The following is a 19,772-nucleotide window of genomic DNA, read 5'->3' on the forward strand; positions in this document are numbered from 1 at the left end:
AAATCTGGCTCAATAGGAACTGAGTAAAACTAAAAATCATAATCAAAGACTACAGAGAATTGTTTTGTACTAGATATGCCAGTCATGAGATATGAATTCTCATCCTTCCTTTTTTTTTTTCCCTACCTGTCAACTTTTAGAATTAAATCTGGAGAATTTGCAGGCTGAATAATTACAAGAATAGTTGAACTTTCCCTGCTAGAATGTGGTGATGTTTATTGACTTATATTATTGATTTCACAGTTTCTTACTGTTACTATTGTGAAGTCCATACAGAGGCATTACTGAGGTAGATAAAATTATGTTCAGCTCTCTTAGACCACAGTGAAAACTATGTAATATAGACTGATGAATGTGCAAGAATTGTTGTATATTTGTAATTGAGTGGTGAAAAAAGGAACTGAATTAGGAATTGCTAGACATGGATTCTAGTCAGGGGGTCTGTCTTTTGAAGTCTGTATAGTTTAGGGAGGCAAATTGCTCACCTTCTGTATCCTTTTTTTCCCTATCTGTAAAGCAAAGGAGTTGGACTTGTGAAATTCCTGCCACTTCTAAATCTCTATGATTTTTAAAGTAATCTTTAAATGTCTTTAAAAAGTTGTATTGCACTCAACATTATCTTTCTTCTCCATAAGGGCGTCTTACTACTACAGGCACTAACAAGAAGCAATGGAGCAATCCAGAAAATTGTTGCTTTTGAAAATGCTTTTGAGAGACTACTGGACATTATTACAGAGGAGGGGAACAGTGATGGAGGTATAGTATGAAGAGATTGATTTGAGAAGGTTCCTTTTGCTCTCATTGAATTGTTAACTTCTGAGGAATGCAACTGAAGGGAGAAAGGAGGGCTTATGCCTTTTTTGTTGTTGTTTTGTTAGATGTAGAAAGAGGCTTTCCTGAGGGAGGATGGATGCTTTATAGTCTTTCTTTCTTCCTCTGTGGTTTGTTGACTATGGATTTCTTTTTATTTATCCTGCTTAATATTTCTTAGACTTTCAGAATCTGTTGGTGTCTTTCCTCATTTCTGGAAATCTCAGCTATATCTCTTCCAATACTGCTCTGTCACGTTTTTTGAAATCTTCCTAAACTCAGAGTCAGTTCTCTGACATCTGACTAGATTCTCACCTTATCATCGTACATTCTCGTCTGTTTTTTCTGTCTTTTTATCTTTCCAGAGTTTCTTCTGGATTATTTCTTCTGATCTATTTCCTATTTCACCAATTCTCTCTTCACCTGTATTTGATCAGCTTTTGCATGTATCATTGAGTTTAAAATTTTTCCTTTCTATAAGTTCTGTCTGGTACTTTGGCAAATTTGCTAGGTAATTTTTTTACAACTTCCTTTTTTCTGTATGGAGCTTCTCTGGTAGCTCAGACGGTAAAGTGTGTGCCTACAATGCGGGAGACCTGGGTTCGATCCCTGGGTCTGGAAGATCCCCTGGAGAAGGAAATGACAACCCACTCCAGTATTCTTGCCTGGAAAATCCCATGGACTGAGGAGCCTGTTAGGCTATACAGTCCATGGGGTCACAAAGAGTCGGACATGACTGAGTAACTTCACTTTCACTTTTCTTTTTTCTGTATATATTTTCAATTTATCTTTTCATTTCTTTAAATGTAAGAAACAATTATTTTATGGTCTCTGATAATCCCAGTATTTTAAGTCTTGGTGGTACTTTGCTCTACTGGTTTTTACACATGGTACAATGTTTTTTTGTGTACGTGGCTTTCTTTTACTGTGTTTTGTGTCGTACTTAAGAGAATTAGTTACAGGAATTTGAATCCTAGGATGAAGGTAATTTCTTGCATATAAAATGTGTTTGTCTTTGGCAAGCCCTGGGGTTACAGTTTATGTGGGATCACCTTATTCCCAATTGAAGGCTTGACATTTCCTGGACCATCAGGCAAGGCAAACCCAGGCCAATCTATGAGTACTGGTTAACTTTTCACTGTTTTCCCCCTGGGGATATGTCCTTTTGAGGTTCTGGTTTATTAGGTGAAGAATTTTCTGTTAGATTCCTTGCCTACCTTGTGTATACCCTTGGCTTTGATTTATTTTCCTTCTGTCCCATGAGACTATCAAAATGAAAAGTTTAGATTTATCAAAATCAAGAAATGTACCACCAGCCAAAAGGTATTTTTATACTTAGCTAGCTGTGTAGATACCCATTTTCTTGTCAGTTTTAGCCTGCTGTACTGTCACTTCATTGCTCTTAGACTTGTTTTTGTTAGTTCAGCATTTTTAGATACTTTTAGTGAGAAATTGATCGAAAAAACCTAGCACCAGAGTCAGAGGAGAAAAATGAGTATATTTGCATTCACTGAACTGGAGTTAGTAAGTACCATAGTATGGTTGAGAGTAGGCTCACTAATCTGGAGGGCAGGGCCACACTGGTGATAAAGATTTGGGTCATTAGAATATAGATGAAACAAAATTAGATAAGCAGAAAAGATTGGATGAGTTACTTAGGGCTTCCCCAATGGTTCAGCAAGTAAAGAATCCACCTGTAATGCAGGAGACACAGGCTCAATCTCTGGGTAAGGAAGATTCCCTGGAGAAGGAAGTGGCAACCCACTCCAGTATTCTGTCCAACAGATAGAGGAGCCTGGTGGGCTATAGTCCACAGGGTTGCAAAGAGTCAGACATAGACTGAGCGCACCTGCAAAGAAAGAGAGTTATCTTACTGAGATTTTATTTCATTACTTAAATTAATACTGAGATTAAGCATATTTTCATGGGTACGTTGTTATTCAGTCACTGTCATGTCTGACTCTGCGACCCTGTGGACTTTAGCATGCCAGGCTTCCTGTCTTTCACTATGCCCCAGAGTTTGCTCAAAGTCGTGTTTGTTGAGTTGCTGCATCCAACCATCTCATCCTCTGTCACCACTTCTCCTGCCCTCAGTCTTTGCCAGCATCAGGGTCTTTTCCTATGAGTCAGCTCTTTACATCAGGTGACCAAAGTATTGGAGCTTTAGCTTTAGCTTTAGTTCTTCCAGTGAATATTCAGGATTGATTTCCTTTAGAATTGACTGGTTTGATCACATTTCAGTCCATGGGACTTCCAAGAATCTTTTCCAGCACCACAGTTCAAAAGCATCAATTCTTCAGCACTCAGCTTTCTTCACAGTCCAACTCTCACATCCATACATGACCACTGGAAAAACCATAGCCTTGACTGTGAAGTGAAGCTGCTCAGTCATGTCCGACTCTTTGTGACCCCAAAGAGTCACAAAGAATCGGACTATAGCCCACCAAGCTCCTCCATCCATGGGATTCTCCAGGCAAGAATACTGGAGTCGGTTGCCATTTCCTTCTCTAGGGGATCTTCCTGACTCAGGGATCAAACCCAGGTCTCCCGCATTGCAGGCAGATGCTTTAACCTCTGAGCCACCAGGGAAGCCCATAGCCTTGACTAGATGGACCTTTGTTGGCAAAGCAATGTCTCTGCTTTTGAATATGCTATCTAGCTTGGTCATAACTTTCCTTCCAAGGAGTAAGTGTCTTTTAATTTCATGGCTGCAGTCACCATCTGCAGTATAGTCACTGTCTATTTTTTTATATCCTTGAACCCTCTGAATTACCTTCTTGCCCATTTTTATATAAGATCATTTTTCCATTTCCAGTTGATTACTTGGAAGCTCTTATATATTCTGGACACTAATCATCTGTTGATTATACATGTTTTAGTTATTTTCTCTTAGTCTGTTTATAGTGTTTCTATTAAAGTTTAAAATTTTAATATAATCACGTTAGTTTTTTTATAGTTTATGCTTTTGGGTTTTGTTTAAGAAATCTATCTCTATCTCATGGTCATAAAAAGAGTTTCCATCACTTTCTTGTACTAAAGGCTTTAAAAATTTGCCTTTTGCATTTAATTAATAGAGATTTTCTTTTGAATGATGGTATAAGATTTGTAATCAAATTTCATACATGTGAAGGTCTTCTGAGTTCTCTGTTCTATTCCATTAGTGTTTGTCTAGTTCTGCACTAAAACCATACTTTCTTAATTACTAAAGCTTCATAATAATCTCCTATTAGAATATTGAAAGAATTTCCTGTCTTGGCCCTCTTCATAATTTGTCTTAGTGTCTGTTTTCTTTATTCTTCATTTAAGTGAAACTTAATAGCTAGTCAAGTTATCTGAAAATCCCAGTTGGGATATTTATTGAAAATATACAGTTTAAAGATTAAAGAGAATCATCATTGACGTTTTCTCTCCATGAACCCAGGTATATCTTTTAATCTATTCAAGTCGTCTTTTTATCTCTTTCAGTAATGTTTATAATTTTAAACACAAGAGTTATATACCTTTTTTTAATTAGATTCATTCCTAGGCATCTTATACTTTTTGTTACCTATGAATGAGATCTTTCTTTTTAATTACATTTTCAAATGGCTGCTATTTGATTTTTTTATATATTGATTTTGAATCCAATTATCTTATTGAATCATTAGTTCTCATTGGACTTTCTGTGTAGATACGATGTCTTCCACAAATAGTGAAATCCTGTTTTCTTTCTTTCATTTCTTATACCAATTTTCTTGTCCTCTTTCTCTCATCACACAGACTAGGATCTTCGGTGGTGGTTTAGTTGCTAAGTGGTGTCCAGCTCTTGCAACCCCATTGACTGTAGCCTGCCTGGTTCCTCTGTTCTTGGGATCTCTAGGCAAGAATACTGGAGTGGGTTGCTGTTTCATTCTCCAGAGGATCTTCCTGACCCAGGGATCAAACCCAGGTCTCCTGCATTCCAGGCAGATTCTTTACCATCTGAGCCACCAGGGAAGCCCATTAGAATATTTAATACAGTGTTAGAATAATTGCTGACTTTAATGAGAATGTTGATGTTTCACCTTTAACTCTGATTTTTGCTAAGAGTTTTTGTCATGAGTGAGTCTTGAAGAAAAGAAAGAGGAATGAATAGGTGGATCACAGGATTTTTAGAGCAGTGAATCTATTCTGTGTGACACTATAATGGTGGGTACATAAAATTAATACATACTTTGAAACCTATAGAACTTAAGAAGAATGAGCCGTAGTGTAAACTATGACCATGAATTAATAATGTATCAGTATTCATTCATCAGTCTAACAAATGTACCTCACGCTAATGCTAAATAGTAAGAGTAGTAGACACTGGCAGGGAGAGAGTATGTGGGAGTTCCCTATATTTGTTGCTCAGATTTTCTTTAAACCTGAAGGTGCTCTGAAAAAATAGTCTTAATTTTTAAAAAGCAATTAATTCTTATAATCATACAGCTCAAGTAGTAGACACAGAAGTGTGGGTATATACACAGAGGCACCTACTCACTGTAAGCATCCAGCCTTCGTCATAGGCTTTGCAGAGGAAACAGAGCTCTTTGCCTAGGAAGCCTGAGGAGTGACCAGACATCTGTAAGGAAAACCAGGGAGGGAGTCATTAGTGTTTTAGAAACCAAGAGAAGAGGATGTTTCAAGGAAGAGACATTGAGACAACAATGTCAAGTGCTTCTTAGAGATTACAATAATTGATTCATTTAACAAATGTTTAGTAGGACTAAATATTGGAGGACTTCCCTGGTGGCTCAGACGGTAAAGCATCTGTCTACAATGCGGGAGACCCGGGTTCGATCCCTGGGTTGGGAAGATCCCCTGGAGAAGGAAATGGCAATCCACTCTAGTATTATTGCCTGGAAAATCCCATGGACAGAGGAGCCTGGTAGACTACAGTCCATGGGGTCGCAAAGAGTCGGACACGACTGAGCAACTTCACATGCATACGTGCATACCTTGTATGTGGGGCTTCCCTTGTGACTCAGCTGGTGAAGAATCCACCTGCAATGCGGGAGACCTGGGTTCAATCCCTGGGTTGGGAAGATCCCCTGAAGAAGGGAAAGGCTACCCACTCCAGTATTCTGGCCTGGAGAATTCCATGGACTGTATAGTCCATTGGGTTGCAGAGAGTCAGACCCGACTGAGAAACTTTCACTTTCACTTTATCTTGTACATGCCTGATGTCTTATCTCTATATCTGCTGAGAATACAGAGTGAGTAGGACATTCACAAATTCCTGTCTTCATGAATTACAATCTAGTGGAGAAGACAGATGCTACATAATAATAAAAGGAGCAGGCAACTGTGAGAGCATATAGCTCATGATCCTAACGTAGTCATTGGATCTCACTAATCATTCCTGAAGAAATGACGTGTAAGCTAAATGTGAAGAAACAGTGAGTGTTACTGAGATGAGTGGCTAGTCAAAAAGAGAAGTCAAGAGATCCCAGAGGGACCTGAGGAAGAGCAGGCTCACTGCCATGCAAGCTGAGGAGATGCTGTGCATGGAGATTTTTGTTTTTAAAATGTTTGGGGATTGAATTTTCCTTGAGGTTCTGTCAGCCTTCACATTTCTGTTTTTTACATTCTTTCCCCAGGTATAGTAGTGGAAGATTGTCTGATTCTGCTCCAAAACTTGTTAAAGAACAACAATTCCAATCAAAATTTTTTTAAAGAAGGCTCGTATATTCAGCGTATGAAACCTTGGTTTGAAGTTGGGGATGAAAATTCTGGCTGGTCCGCACAGAAAGTGACTAATCTGCACCTAATGTTACAGGTATGCTGTCCTCAGACATAAATGTGATAATTTTCACAACAATCCTTTTAAAGAAAAAAAAAAATGTTTTGCCTTTGGTCAATCCAGGATGGTGAGTTGGTTTCAGGTGAGCTTTAAAAAAAGAGTAAGAACGTTCTGTTACGGAGATTTGCAGTTATATTCAGAAATAGAGATTCCCTTCCTCCCACACATACACTTTGTTTCAATAACTGTTAACATCTGACAATACTGTTTCATCTTTTATTCCCCTCTCTTGCCCTGTTGGGTTATATTAAAGCACATCCAAACATAGTTTCCTGATAGGTTTTGCACTAGAAGATAATAAGTTGAGTTGAATTTTTTAAATCTATTTTCTTCATTTAAGGTTCTAATATCATAAATTTTAGTATTCAGAATATTAAGTTCAGCATAGAAATTCATTCAGTAAGCATTTACTGAGAGCCAGACACTGGATGCTTGGAAGTGGATGAAGATGTCCCTACCCTCAAAGATTAATAGTCTTGAGTTTTATGTTTAATTTAATATAAATTAAATTAACAAGTCACATGTAATTTCATTTAAGCTCTGTGGTGAAAGCTTGGTGGTGATGGATAGTAAAGGTGAAGACAGTAGGATCCCAAATGAATTCTGTATCAGAAAATTATGACAGTTTTTAAGTATTTTACTTATTTATCCCTTTATTGAATACCCCTTCTCCAGACCCTTAAGTTTATACCGGTTTCCTAACTTACTCTCTAGTGATTCTTGTGGGTCTTTGAATGTCCCTGTGTTCCTAAAGTTGTGTTCCTCAAAACTAGGTGGTTAATCAGACTGATAATTAGAATCTGCATATTGTTGCCTTCTCTGGGAATTTCTCACATAGGGTTGATTGATAATTAGGGTGACCATATGCCCCAGTTTACCAGGTCAGTATTCATTTTGTAATTACTAATCATGTCCTCTTTCACGTCAGAAGTGTCCCAGTTTGGATAATAAACTATAGTTAGCCTATTTAGAATATGCCTTAAAAACTGTTAGGGAAATATTTTACAGGGAACATGGGCAGAATCTGTTGATATTCCCAACTTCATTGTTTCTGTTTTTACATGTCAGTATCACACATTTCAAGGCTATTAGTTTTTAATGTTTCAGAAATGGTGTCCCAGTGGTAAAGTTGATATCTTTGCTCAACACTGCCTTCTTAACAAAGGAAATTCCTCTAGAAAAATGATTTTCAAAATGTGATTAGAGAAAATGAAGGGTTCTCATGATGTACCAGTTACATATATATTTCCTTCCAGAGTGAAAATCTAAACTGCTTGAGAAGCTTACTCATGTCTTATAGCTTTGAGTACTACCTAAAGAATTAACTTTTGCAAAAAGTAATTGTTAACAAGAAAGTCACTTGTTAAAAAGTAAAGCACTATTTTACCAAAAAAAATTTAGAATAGAATGCTGCGTATAAACAGAAAAACAGTATTCTAGTTATATATAGAAGTAAGTTCTTTCAGTATTCTTCTAGAAAGTGAATAAAGTAGATAGTAGTTATTGAAGAAGATAAACTTCGAAATAAACTGAGTTTAATTCACTGTAATGTATTCTCCATTCAAAGACGAAGTAGTTGATGTATTTCATAGCTTCACAGGCCACAGGTTATCTTCTGCTTTTCAAACTATTAGAACGCTTTCTTGATAGCTTTATTGCTTATATTTAGGGTTGCTTATATTTCAAGTTCTCGGTTATATAATAAGTGAAAATGCATTGTAAATGGTGATGAACAATCCTTTTTGGATATGTATGTCCAAACTGGAATTATTCATCATCCCAGTTATAATTATGATAGAATTCTAAGCCACTAAAGATTGAAATTGATCCACTTGAGGATAGTTCATTTAAATTTCGCAAATTAAATGTGAAGAAGGCATCTTTTTGAAATTTTTTTAGTTGTGAAACATTTAAATTTTTTCCTGGAATGGTAATTTCATGATTGTTTCTACCTGTAGGAATCCCTTCTATTTCATTTTTTGGACCGATACTGCCATTGACTCTCAGAAAACTCATTACCTAATGAGAGACTCCTTTTTGTTGTTGGATAGTTCTAATTATAAAAAGCTTAATCTGTATAATGAGTCAAAATCTGCCTGGATATAACATCTACAAACTTCCCCTGGTTTTTCTCTCTGGGAAAATATAAGTCAATCTATTGTGATATTTTGCATATTTATAATGTATTTGAATATAACTATTTGTTATCTAGAAATGTGATTATTTATAGCATCAGTTAAGATACCCAATGGCTATTAAATGACATTAAGGAATTATTGGGTTTCCCTCGTAGCTCAGTCAGTAAAGAATCTACCTGCAGTGTAGGATACTCAGGTTCAATCCCTGGGTTGGGAAGATCCCCTGGAGAAGGAAATGGCAACCCACTCCAGTATCCTTGCCTGGAAAAACTCATGGGGTTGCAAAGAGTCGGGCACAACTGAATGACTAACACTTACTTACTTAAGGAATTATTGTTGATTTTGTTAGGTATAATAATGGCATGATTATATTTTTAAAATCTTTTTATCGGAGGCATATGGAAATATTTACGGGAACGATGACACATAATTTGGTGTTTGTTTTAAATACAGGTATATCTCCATTTACTGTGCTTCACTTTATTGTGCTTTGTAGATAATTGTACTTTTTACAAATTGAAGTTTTATGGCAACCCTATGTCAAGCAAGTTGTCAGCTTTTGTTCACCAGCACTTGCTCACTTCATGTCTCTGTCACATTTTAGTAATTCTCAGTATTTCAAACCTCTTCATTATTATTTGTTATGGCGATCTGTGATCAGTGGTCTTTGCTATAAGTGTTGTAATTGTTCTGTGGCACCGTGAATCACGCCCTTGTAAAATGGACAACTTAATCGATACATGTGTGTGTTTGACGGCTCCTCTAACAGACCATTCCCTGTCTCCCTTTCCTTGGGTCTCCCTATCTGCCGTGACATAAGTGTTGAAATTAGACCAGTTAATAACCTTACAGTGGCCTCTAAGTGGCCTCTTAAGTGTTCAAGTGAAAGGAAGAGTTGGATGTCTCTCACTCTAAATCAAAAGCTAGAAATGATTAAGTTGAGTAAGGAAGACATATTGAAAGCAAAGATAGGCTGAAACCTAGGCCTGTTGTACCAGTTAGCCAAATTGTAAATCCAGAGGAAGAGTTATTGAAGGAAAGAATAAGTGAATACATGCGTGATGGGAAACTGAAGCAGCATTATTGCTAATGTGGAGAAAGCTTTAGTGGCCTGGATAAATGATCAAACCAGTGATAACATTCCCTTAAGCCAGAACCTACTCTAGCACAAAGCCCTAACTCTCTTCAATTCCATGAAGGTTGAGAAAGGTAAGGAAGCTGCAGAAGAAAATTTTGAATCTAGCAGAAGTTGGTTCATGAGGTTTAAGGAAAGAAGCCATCGTCTTCATAACATAGAAGTGTTAACACAGGTGAAACAAGTGCTGATGTAGAAGCTGCAGCAAGTTAATGAAGGTGGCTACACAAAGCAACAGATTTTCAGTGCAGATAAAACAGCTTTCTCTTGGAAAAAGATGCCATCTAGGACTTTGATGGGGCTTCCCAGGTGACACAGTGGTAAAGAATCCATTTGCCAGTGCAAGAGATGCAGGAGATGTGGGTTCAGTCCCTGGGTTGGGAAGATCCCCTTGAGGAGGAAATGACAGCACGGGATATTACAAAAACTTAGCTGATTAAGCAGTGTCACGGTTTGAGAGGAGATGGCTCAGACAGTAAAGAATCTGTCTGCAGTGCTGGAGACCTAGGTTTGATCCCTGGATCAGGAAGATTCCCTGGAGAAGGGAATAGCAACCCACTCTAGTATTCTTCCTGGAGAATTTCACGGACATAAGAGCCTGATAGGCTGCGGTCCATGGGGTGGCAAAGAGTCGGACATGACTAAGTGACTAACACTTTCACACCAATTTTGAAAGAAGTGTGTGTAAAATGCTGTCAAAGCATTGAATGCTATAGATCTGGCTGAGCATTTTGGGGAATCCATTACACAGGCTTTCTATTCATAGAGATCAAATTTGTCTCAAGACTTTTCCAATCTCTAAAAGACAGATTTTGTGTTCTCTTTCTTTTGCAGCTTGTTCGTGTACTAGTTTCTCCCAACAACCCTCCTGGTGCTACCAGTAGCTGCCAAAAAGCTATGTTCCAGTGTGGCTTACTGCAGCAGCTTTGTACTATCCTAATGGCCACTGGAGTTCCTGCTGACATCCTGACTGAGGTAAGCCAAATGATGGCAGAAGCCACTCTGTGGAAGCTGAAATCAGGAAGCCTGGGAAGAACTAGATACCAGCTGAATGAGAAACAGCAATTGTTAACCATTCTTATCTGTTAAATTCCTTATTGACACTATAAAGTATAATTAGCATAATGGAGACAGTAGCAATTCCAAAAGGTGTATTCATTCCGCAAGTTTAATAGCACGTAAATAATGTTAACGCTTAGAACATTTCTTGTTAATTTTATTGTATTCAATAGGAGTGCACAGTAATGATTTATATTTTTAATTTTGAGAACAGTATGACTTAGTCAAGTCAGACGTGAATATTATTCGTAGAATAATAAATTCTTTTTCCTTTGATGTATCACATTTTCTGTTTCCTGCCTATTAAGAAAAAGAAGTTAGTTTGAAGAAAAGAAAGGTTTATTTAAATTTCTTTTCTCAAATTAACACATGTACATTAAAAGTACAGATAATAGTGAAAGTTTTATAAGAAAACCTGTCTTTGGACTCCCTCCTTCCTAACTAAACCTCACTTCCCCCTGTATAACTGTCCCACTTTACTTCCCTCCTGTCACCCTAGTAATTTATTTTTAAATTGATAATCAGAATTTATAGTTTTGTCACTATTCCAATACTGTTTTTTGCTAAGCCAAACAGAGCCCCATGCTTTTTTTTTTTAAATAACCTTTTTTTCTTTCCTGAGTTATAATAAGATTCTTTTTCATTTTACTGATTTTCTGTCTATCTATGCATAATAACACTGTCGTGTGCTTAACAGTATGTTCCCCACTTCAGACCTTCTGGAAGTCCTCTATCCTCCTGCTCCCATATGGGCTGCTTATTCTCTTCTTCCATCACACAGCTCTTATCCTGGAACTTACCTTTCATTTATTTATTTGCATCTTCGTTGTGTGTGGCATGTGGAATCTTAATTCTCTGACTAGGGATTCAACCTGGGCCCCCTACATTGGGAACATTAATTAAGTCTTAGCTCCTGGACCACCAGGAAGGTCCCTATCCTGGGACTTTGATTCACTCTCTCTAATGATCCTTTTGCCATGCTTTAGTCACTCAGTTAAATCTGACTCTGCAGCTCCATGGACTGTAGCCCACCAGGCTCCTCTGTCCATTGGGAATCTCCAGGAAAGAATACTGAAATGGGTTGCCATGGCCTCCTCCAGGGGATCTTCCCAATCCGGGGATCAAACCCAGGTCTGCCTCATTGCAGGTGGATTCTTTACCGTCTGAGCCCTCAGGGGATTCCTTGGTTATCTAGATTCTGTGTCATTTTCTACCACCCCTTGGTTCTTATTTTACTTAACTTCCTGAAAGGGGGTGAATGGCAAGATAATTTGGTTTTAGCTTTTTCATGTCATTCCTCCACCTTCAGAATTAGTCTAGTGTTTGGTTAGGTATGGAATTCAGAATTGGAAATCATTAACGCCTAACTTCGGAGAAGGCAATGGCACCCCACTCCAGTACTCTTGCCTGGAAAATCCCATGGACGGAGGAGCCTGGCAGGCTGCAGTCCATGGGGTTGCAAAGAGTCGGACATGACTGAGCGACTTCACTTTCACTTTTCACTTTCATGCATTGGAGAAGGAAATGGCAACGCACTCCAGTGTTCTTGCCTGGAGAATCCCAGGGACAGGGGAGCCTGGTGGGCTGCCGTCTATGGGGTCGCACAGAGTTGGACACGACTAAAGCGACTTAGCAGCAGCAGCAGCAACACTCAACTTTCAGAACATTATTCCAGTGTTGCTACTAAGAAGTCTGAAGCCATTTTGCGTCTTTTTATGTAACCTACTTTCTTTAGAATCTTTCTTTCTGGTTTCTGAAATTTACTGATGATGTGCTCTATTACAGACTCTACCTCTCAACCCCACTAAATTTTAGTACTCATTGGGCCCTTTCAAACTAGAGACATAAGTACTTCAGTTCTGAGGAAGTTTTATGTGTTCCTTGACAGTTTCCTCTTTTCTGTGTCTTGAACTTTATTAATAGATTATTAGACTTTCTGGACCCAGTGTCTTTTTATTCTGTTTACTTGGAGGTTTTTTTCAGCCTTATCCTTAAATTGAATTTGTAATTTGTTACATTTTAAATTTGTTCTCTGATTTTATTTTTAAGCATCCTTTTTCTTGCTTTGTAGAAATAGATTCTCTCTCTTGGAGGATATTATTAATTTTAGTTTTTTTGAGATTTTAAATGCATGTGGTCAAGTTTAGTTGGAGGCGCTCAGTGTTTTAAAATATAATCTCACAAAAGTGTTACAAGATTATAATGCTGTAACTGACATTTTTGTTATCTAAGTTTTGTTGTTTGAAAGCAAAAGAATATAACATTTTCTTCTTTTAAAAACAGGGTTTTTCCTTCAACTCACCTTCTCTAAATTTTCTTCTCCACTCATGTTCATTTCAGACCATTAATACTGTATCAGAAGTTATTCGAGGCTGCCAAGTAAACCAAGACTACTTTGCTTCTGTAAATGCACCTTCAAACCCACCAAGGTAGGAAAAGAGAAATGCTGAGATCCTGCAGACGAATTAGTATATCTTGTCTGCACGTCTTATTCTTTTAAGGAGTTCAGTTCTGTGTTTTGAAACAAGAAATTATCTGACAAGATAAATATGTTGGTATTTTAAGAGTTCCCAGTCTTTAGAACCTATGTATTTGTACTTGGGTATCACTTCCTAGCTGTGTGCCTTAGCAAGCAGATCACTTCGTTTCTCTCAGCTGCAGATATCTTTTCTGTGAAGTGGAGATGAAATTGTTAGCTTGCTGGTATTCTGCCTGTGGCTTTTCAGTCAACAAAAATGACTAGCTATTGATGTATGTACGTAGACTGCAATATTTCTGTTTGTTCTTTTCTTTTTAAATGCAACAGACCAGCCATCGTAGTACTTCTCATGTCCATGGTTAATGAAAGGCAGCCGTTTGTGTTACGCTGTGCTGTTCTCTACTGTTTCCAGTGTTTCTTATATAAAAATCAGAAAGGACAAGGAGAAATTGTGTCAACACTTCTGCCTTCCACTATTGATGGTAAATAATTTAATTCTAACTTTTAAAATAAATAATTATCTTTTAATAATAAAAAAAGTGCAGTAGATATTTATAATGTAGAATATTAGTATGTAATGTAATGTTTAAAATATAACATTTCCTCTCAATTTGTTTTAGAAGTATAGTTTTCAATTAAGGTCATAATTTCTGGAATATACCATCATCAGTTTGATGCCTGAAGTGTTCTAATATTTCTTTGTTTTGCTACTTTTCTTTCAAGATACTTCTTTGTCATCTTTTAAATTTTATTTTGTAAAAACAGACTTTTGAAAGTGTTACTTAATGCTGCTAATTAACAGATTTTTAAGTATTATTTCATATTATTTTTGTGTGTTTGGAAACAACATAATTCATTTTCACCTTATTGTTATTTGCCTGCCACCTTTTTAGCAACAGGCAATACAGTCTCAGCTGGTCAGTTGTTATGCGGAGGTTTATTTTCTACTGATTCGCTTTCAAATTGGTGTGCTGCCGTGGCCCTTGCCCACGCTTTGCAAGAAAATGCTACCCAGAAAGAACAGCTGCTCAGGGTTCAGCTTGCTACAAGCATCGGCAATCCTCCAGTTTCTTTGTTGCAGCAGTGCACCAACATTCTTTCACAGGTAAAGGGACCAGCAAGACTTCTTTAGGGAGGGGGTGGAAAGTTTCATTTTGATGTCAGTGACACAAGGATTTAAGGATGTCCTTAGTAGATACAGATGGAAAGGGAACAAGGCAAAGACTGCTCATTAGCTCACTGTTACAAGAAATGGTTTTATGGAGAGAAAGCAGGAAATAATACTCCTGTCAGAATGGTTTTGCCAAATAATGAATAAGGTCTGCATCAGGATGGAATCACATGTTCTGGACAGAAGGTGGTGGATTTTTTTTGAAGGCGGGGGGATTTGTTTTCTTTTTATATCATCCACACAGTTTCTCTTACTGTTCAAAGGCTGAATTCGGGTCATTGTATGACAGGGAATAGAATAGAGTGGTTCACAGCTTGCTCTTTCTCTTCCCAGGGCAATTGATCTTCCTTTCAGAAAACAGAAATAAAATACCAATCCATTGCTTACATAGTTAAACAGTACACCCCTTGATGTTTGTGAGCTCCCAAATCCTCCGAACTCCAAGGTGTATAGTTTACCTAGTAAGATGCAAATAAACGTAAAATGTTTGCATTCCTTTGGATGCCTAATGAAAGTAGCAAAGCTTCATTGAAACGTGAATGCTAAAGGATTGATATTTAGGAATATCCCTTACTATTTTTAGATGATTTGCCCACATTTGCCAGCCTTGCTGTTAAATGATTCAGGTTGATGCTTAAGCAAAACTTTAAAGTCATAGATGTTCAGAGTCATTCAAGGAGAGTGAAAATGTCCATAAGTCTAAAATTGCTCTATCCACTGATATTATCTTATTCCTTCCCCATGATATGTGGAGTGCTTCTCAGTTTTTAATTTTGCCATACTTGTTGAATTGTTTTATTATGAGCTTTTAAAGAAACATCATTACCATCCATAGGGAGTTATAAATGAAGGCTTAAAAATTAGCTAGTGAAAAGAGAGTTGAACTCTCCTTTGTTACTTAGAATCAGTGTACTTTGAAAGCCTGCTTTATTTTTATTATCTATTTTAGTGATTTTTTAGAAGTACTCCAAAATATTCATAGTCTTATTTATTTAATACTTGTTTTTCTCTTGTTGCTGTATATGGAAAACAGCTTTTCTTTTTTTAATTTTGTATTAGAGTATATTTTATTTACAATGTTGTGTTAGTTTCAGGTATACAGCAAAGTAAGTCAGTTATACATATATGCATTCTTTTTTAGATTCTTTCCCATAAAGATTTTTACAGAATATTGAGTAGAGTTCCCTGTAGAGTTCCCACTACGTCCTTATTAGTTACTTATTTTAAATATAGTGGTGTTTAACAGCTTTTCTTAAGCCAAATAGTAATTAACTGTCTGACCATCATCACCACATACTTAACTCTAACATTGCAATTCTAACTAATGCATAATGAGAAATCCTCAAGATAGTGATGTCTTCCCACTTTTAAGTAATCACACTGCTATAAAATTAGCCTTTCTCCTCTAAAATGTACATACGTTGGTATAATAAAAGATTAGATCTATCCTGTTCCAAACTGTTGGCTTGGGTTGCTAGAGAGACTGTATTTGAAGGATTTTTCTGGGTATACATTTTTCTCAAGCAATAATATTTTCAAATAATCTTTAATGTATAATTTGCAGGGCGATAAGATCAACCGACGGGTATGTATCACTTGTTTGGGCTTAGGCATTTCCTCCTACAGCCAGCCTTTTTCTTTGTCTTGGGTTTTGTTAATTGTTTTTTTTAACTGCTTGTTTGAAGTTATATCCTACTCACACTTGTATGTGTCAGCAAGTTAATCTCTACCGTGACTCTCGGGTTTCTCTCTGGGTACTGTAGTGGTGTTACTAAGGACTGTGGGAGTGAGCATCTGAAGCTCTTCTTGTGCTTCCTCTGGGGATGCTTGCACTTTCTGAAATTCCTTGGTTTGGGGTTTTTGGTGTGATTTTTCACCCAAGCTGCTGCTTTATTTCCAGTGAAACCATTTCAGAGGTAGTAAAATTTAAGAGTTAAAAATTTTGTCTTTAATCAGCATATGAAAGAATATGATGACTTTTATATTATATAGGTTATTGAAAATATACAATAGTAAGTATAAATTTGTAATTTGAAAGAGTTTAAACATCTTGAGTTATTCTGGGTGTTACGTATGTGCTACACTACCATTTCGGATTCGTTTTTGATGTGTGCTGGGGGAGAGTGTGATTTGTGTTTGATTGTGATCTGTTTTCTGGGATATTTGGCCAAAAAGGTGTGTACTTTTAATTCCATATTTGGGCATGTTTTCAGTTATGCAGTGTGGATACTAATAACTGAAGTTCTATTGGGAGTTGTATCTTTGTGTATGAGCATGATTTAACGTGTGTTAATACCTCACACAGATTTGGCAGCTTTAGCTGTCAGAATTTTCAGTACTAAGTAAAGAATTTTATAAGTGTGCATGTCATTCATTTAAAAGGGAAATTTTGGAAAGTATAATTTATATACAGTAAAATGCACAGACCTTAAGTGCTCAGTCTGATGATTTTCATGGTTGAATATATTTCTGTAACCACCACCTAAGAAAAAATATGCACCATAGTGTTCATAATCCCACAAGTTCCATCTTGTCCCTTTCCTATTAGTTCTGTGTCTCCAGAGGCCACCACTAGGAAGTAAATCTGATCATAACACTCTTGAACCTCATTTTAATACTTAAACACTAGTTGTTTAAAATGTTAACTTTACATATTTTTATTATTAATGTATTTTTAGGAATAATTCTTTATTTCTTCTGAAGTGTTCGAGGTTCTCTGCAACAAGATTTGAAATAATTCTAAGCCATTTTTTTTCAGTAGGTGTGTAACTCAAGTGCACCATGCAATTTGTGAATGGTAGGCAAAAGTATTCTCAGATAGACAAAGGTTCCAATAGTATTTTGAAACATTTTTAGTTTAGATAGAGCTTCCCCCCGTCCCTAAAAAAAGAGAGCATTTTTCACTAGTTAACAAACTAAGATTTTTGGTCAGTTTTAGCGTCTCCCACTTTTTTAAGGTTCCCTTTAATGATACTTTTATCTATTTATTTTTTTAAGCTGGAAAAAATTCCAGTAGTAGAATGAGTACATCCATGTTGTCAACATGTAGAAATATTTGACTTTGGTTGTTTCTTACAGTGGGGGATAATTGATAACAGTGAGAGAGAGATTTTTTTTTTCTATTTTTGGCTGTGCTGGATCTCAGTTGAGGCACACAGACTTTTCAGTCTTCATTGTGGCAGGCAGGATCTTTAGCTGTGGCATGTGAACCCTTAGTTGCAGCATGTGGGATCTAGTTCCCTGACCAGGGATTGAACGTGGGCCCCCTGCATTGGTAGTCGGAGTCTTAGCCACTGGACCACCAGGGAAGTTCAGAAGAGAGAGATTTTAGTAGCAGTTAGCTTCACTATAATTAAATGACATCATGATATAGCAGTGAATTATTTTTTCTAAATCATATATTAAAAAATTAACATTTTGTTATTATTCTTATAATACTATTGATGAGAACATCTTTAGAATTTTCATTTCTAAATAAAAAGAGCCCTCTATGACTACTCTAATTGAACTTCCCTCCTATTTTGTTTGTTTTGTTTTTAATGTTTTTAATTGGAAGATAATTGTTTTATAATGTTGTGTTAATTTCTGATGTACAACAGCAGGAATCGGCCATATCTGTACATACACCCCTCCTTCTCTGAGCATCCCTCTCACTTCCCCCATCCCACTGCCCCACCTGCCCAGGTCATCTCAGCACTGAGCTGAGCTCCCTGTGCCGTACAGCAGCTTCTAACTGGCTATCTATTCTACACATAGTAGTGTCATACAATTTTGATTAGGCTCATTCCTAATCAAAACTGCTGCTGTAATAAACAAGGTGTTCCGTTCTATCTTCTACCTGGTTCTAACCAGTTGTGTTTGACTTCGCTCTTTTTAACCTTTATCTAGACCCCAAAGGACATACTTTTCAAAACTGAACCTAATTCCGTTTTTGTTTACTCAGACATCAGTCGGTGATTTGATAGGATGCCCTTGTTTATACAATGTCAGTATGTTTGGTACCTGCAAATGGTATTCCCATAATAAATTTTATTTTCAGTTTACCTGGGTAACATGAAGATATACTGTGGACACAATAATGACATAAAGGCAAGGAAAAAGTAAAACTAGTGGTTTATGTAAAAACTAAATCATGCTAATAAATGCTTACTTGGCATTTGAAGAGGTCTAATTTGAATTTAATTAAATGTACTTGAAAAAAGGTTATAGAAAGGCCAAGATGTTGATATTAAGGTTCATAAAATTACAATAGTCTGGGTGAGTGATAGAAATTTTTCAAAACATAGTAATACTTTTGAATCCCTCCCTTGTCTTGATTTTTAAACAGTTGTATTTTGGATATTTTCTGAAATTAATCCCAGAGCAATGCATTATTGTGCTAATTTCCATTATTTTCTTTCAAGCAAGTTTTGTTTTGCTTAAACAGAAATGCAGGTTATGTAATATAATTTGGGCAAGGGCAATATTATGGCCATCTGATGCGAAGAGCTGACTAATTTGAAAAGACCCTGATGCTGGGAAAGATTGAGGGCAGGAGGAAAAGGGAATGACAGAGGATGAGATGATTGGATGGCATCACCAACTCAGTGGAATGAGTTTGGGTAGACTCCAGAAGTTGATGATGGACAGGGAGGCCTGGCATGCTCTGGTTCATGGGGTCACAAAGAGTCTGACACGACTGAGCGACTGAGCTGAACTGAATATTATGAGCTAAGAAAATACCTCATACAGGGATATAAATGTGCTGTATGAAAATTAAGGAAAGTGTAATGTTGATGGACATGCTAGTTTTCAATATTGTTTAACATACTTAGCAGCGGTATAGTTAGAGGTTTGAGGCACTTAGTTAATTTAAATAAATCTTTTTTTTTCTCCATTATGCTTGTGACTTCTCATTATTTGGCATTTCTCAGGAGTTTGTAACATGGTTTATTTATTTTCCTGTTAGAGAAATATATTCTTTAATGGAATTTAAATAATTCAGGAGATTATGTGTTTGTTTTGTTTTAATATTTTTTGAAGGAGGTAGGATTTGTGTTTTTATTAGGAACTAGTTTTTTTTTTTAATTCCTATTGAAACATATTAAATTTACCAGCAAATTTATGCTAAAGTGTTTTAAGATTGATAAATTATAAGCATCCACATCATATATTTCTTCCTGAGCATATCAGGTTTT

General features: G+C 36.7%; 1 protein-coding gene across 2 annotated transcripts in view; it reads left to right on the top strand.

Annotated features, from left to right (window-relative positions):
* USO1 (USO1 vesicle transport factor) overlaps positions 1-19,772 on the top strand; it is a 75,893-nt gene that overhangs the window by 42,728 nt on the left and 13,393 nt on the right. The window contains exons 8-14 of one of the 2 annotated variants that reach the window (XM_069594372.1): positions 636-756; positions 6,411-6,589; positions 10,721-10,861; positions 13,286-13,374; positions 13,752-13,906; positions 14,318-14,529; positions 16,160-16,180. In XM_069594372.1, the coding sequence (XP_069450473.1) occupies positions 636-756; positions 6,411-6,589; positions 10,721-10,861; positions 13,286-13,374; positions 13,752-13,906; positions 14,318-14,529; positions 16,160-16,180 (918 nt within the window). The remainder of the gene's footprint in view (positions 1-635; positions 757-6,410; positions 6,590-10,720; positions 10,862-13,285; positions 13,375-13,751; positions 13,907-14,317; positions 14,530-16,159; positions 16,181-19,772) is intronic. The other variant, XM_069594373.1, reaches the window with a different exon arrangement.

This window comes from Ovis canadensis, chromosome 6 (genome assembly GCF_042477335.2).
Source record: "Ovis canadensis isolate MfBH-ARS-UI-01 breed Bighorn chromosome 6, ARS-UI_OviCan_v2, whole genome shotgun sequence".
Lineage (NCBI taxonomy): Eukaryota > Metazoa > Chordata > Mammalia > Artiodactyla > Bovidae > Ovis > Ovis canadensis.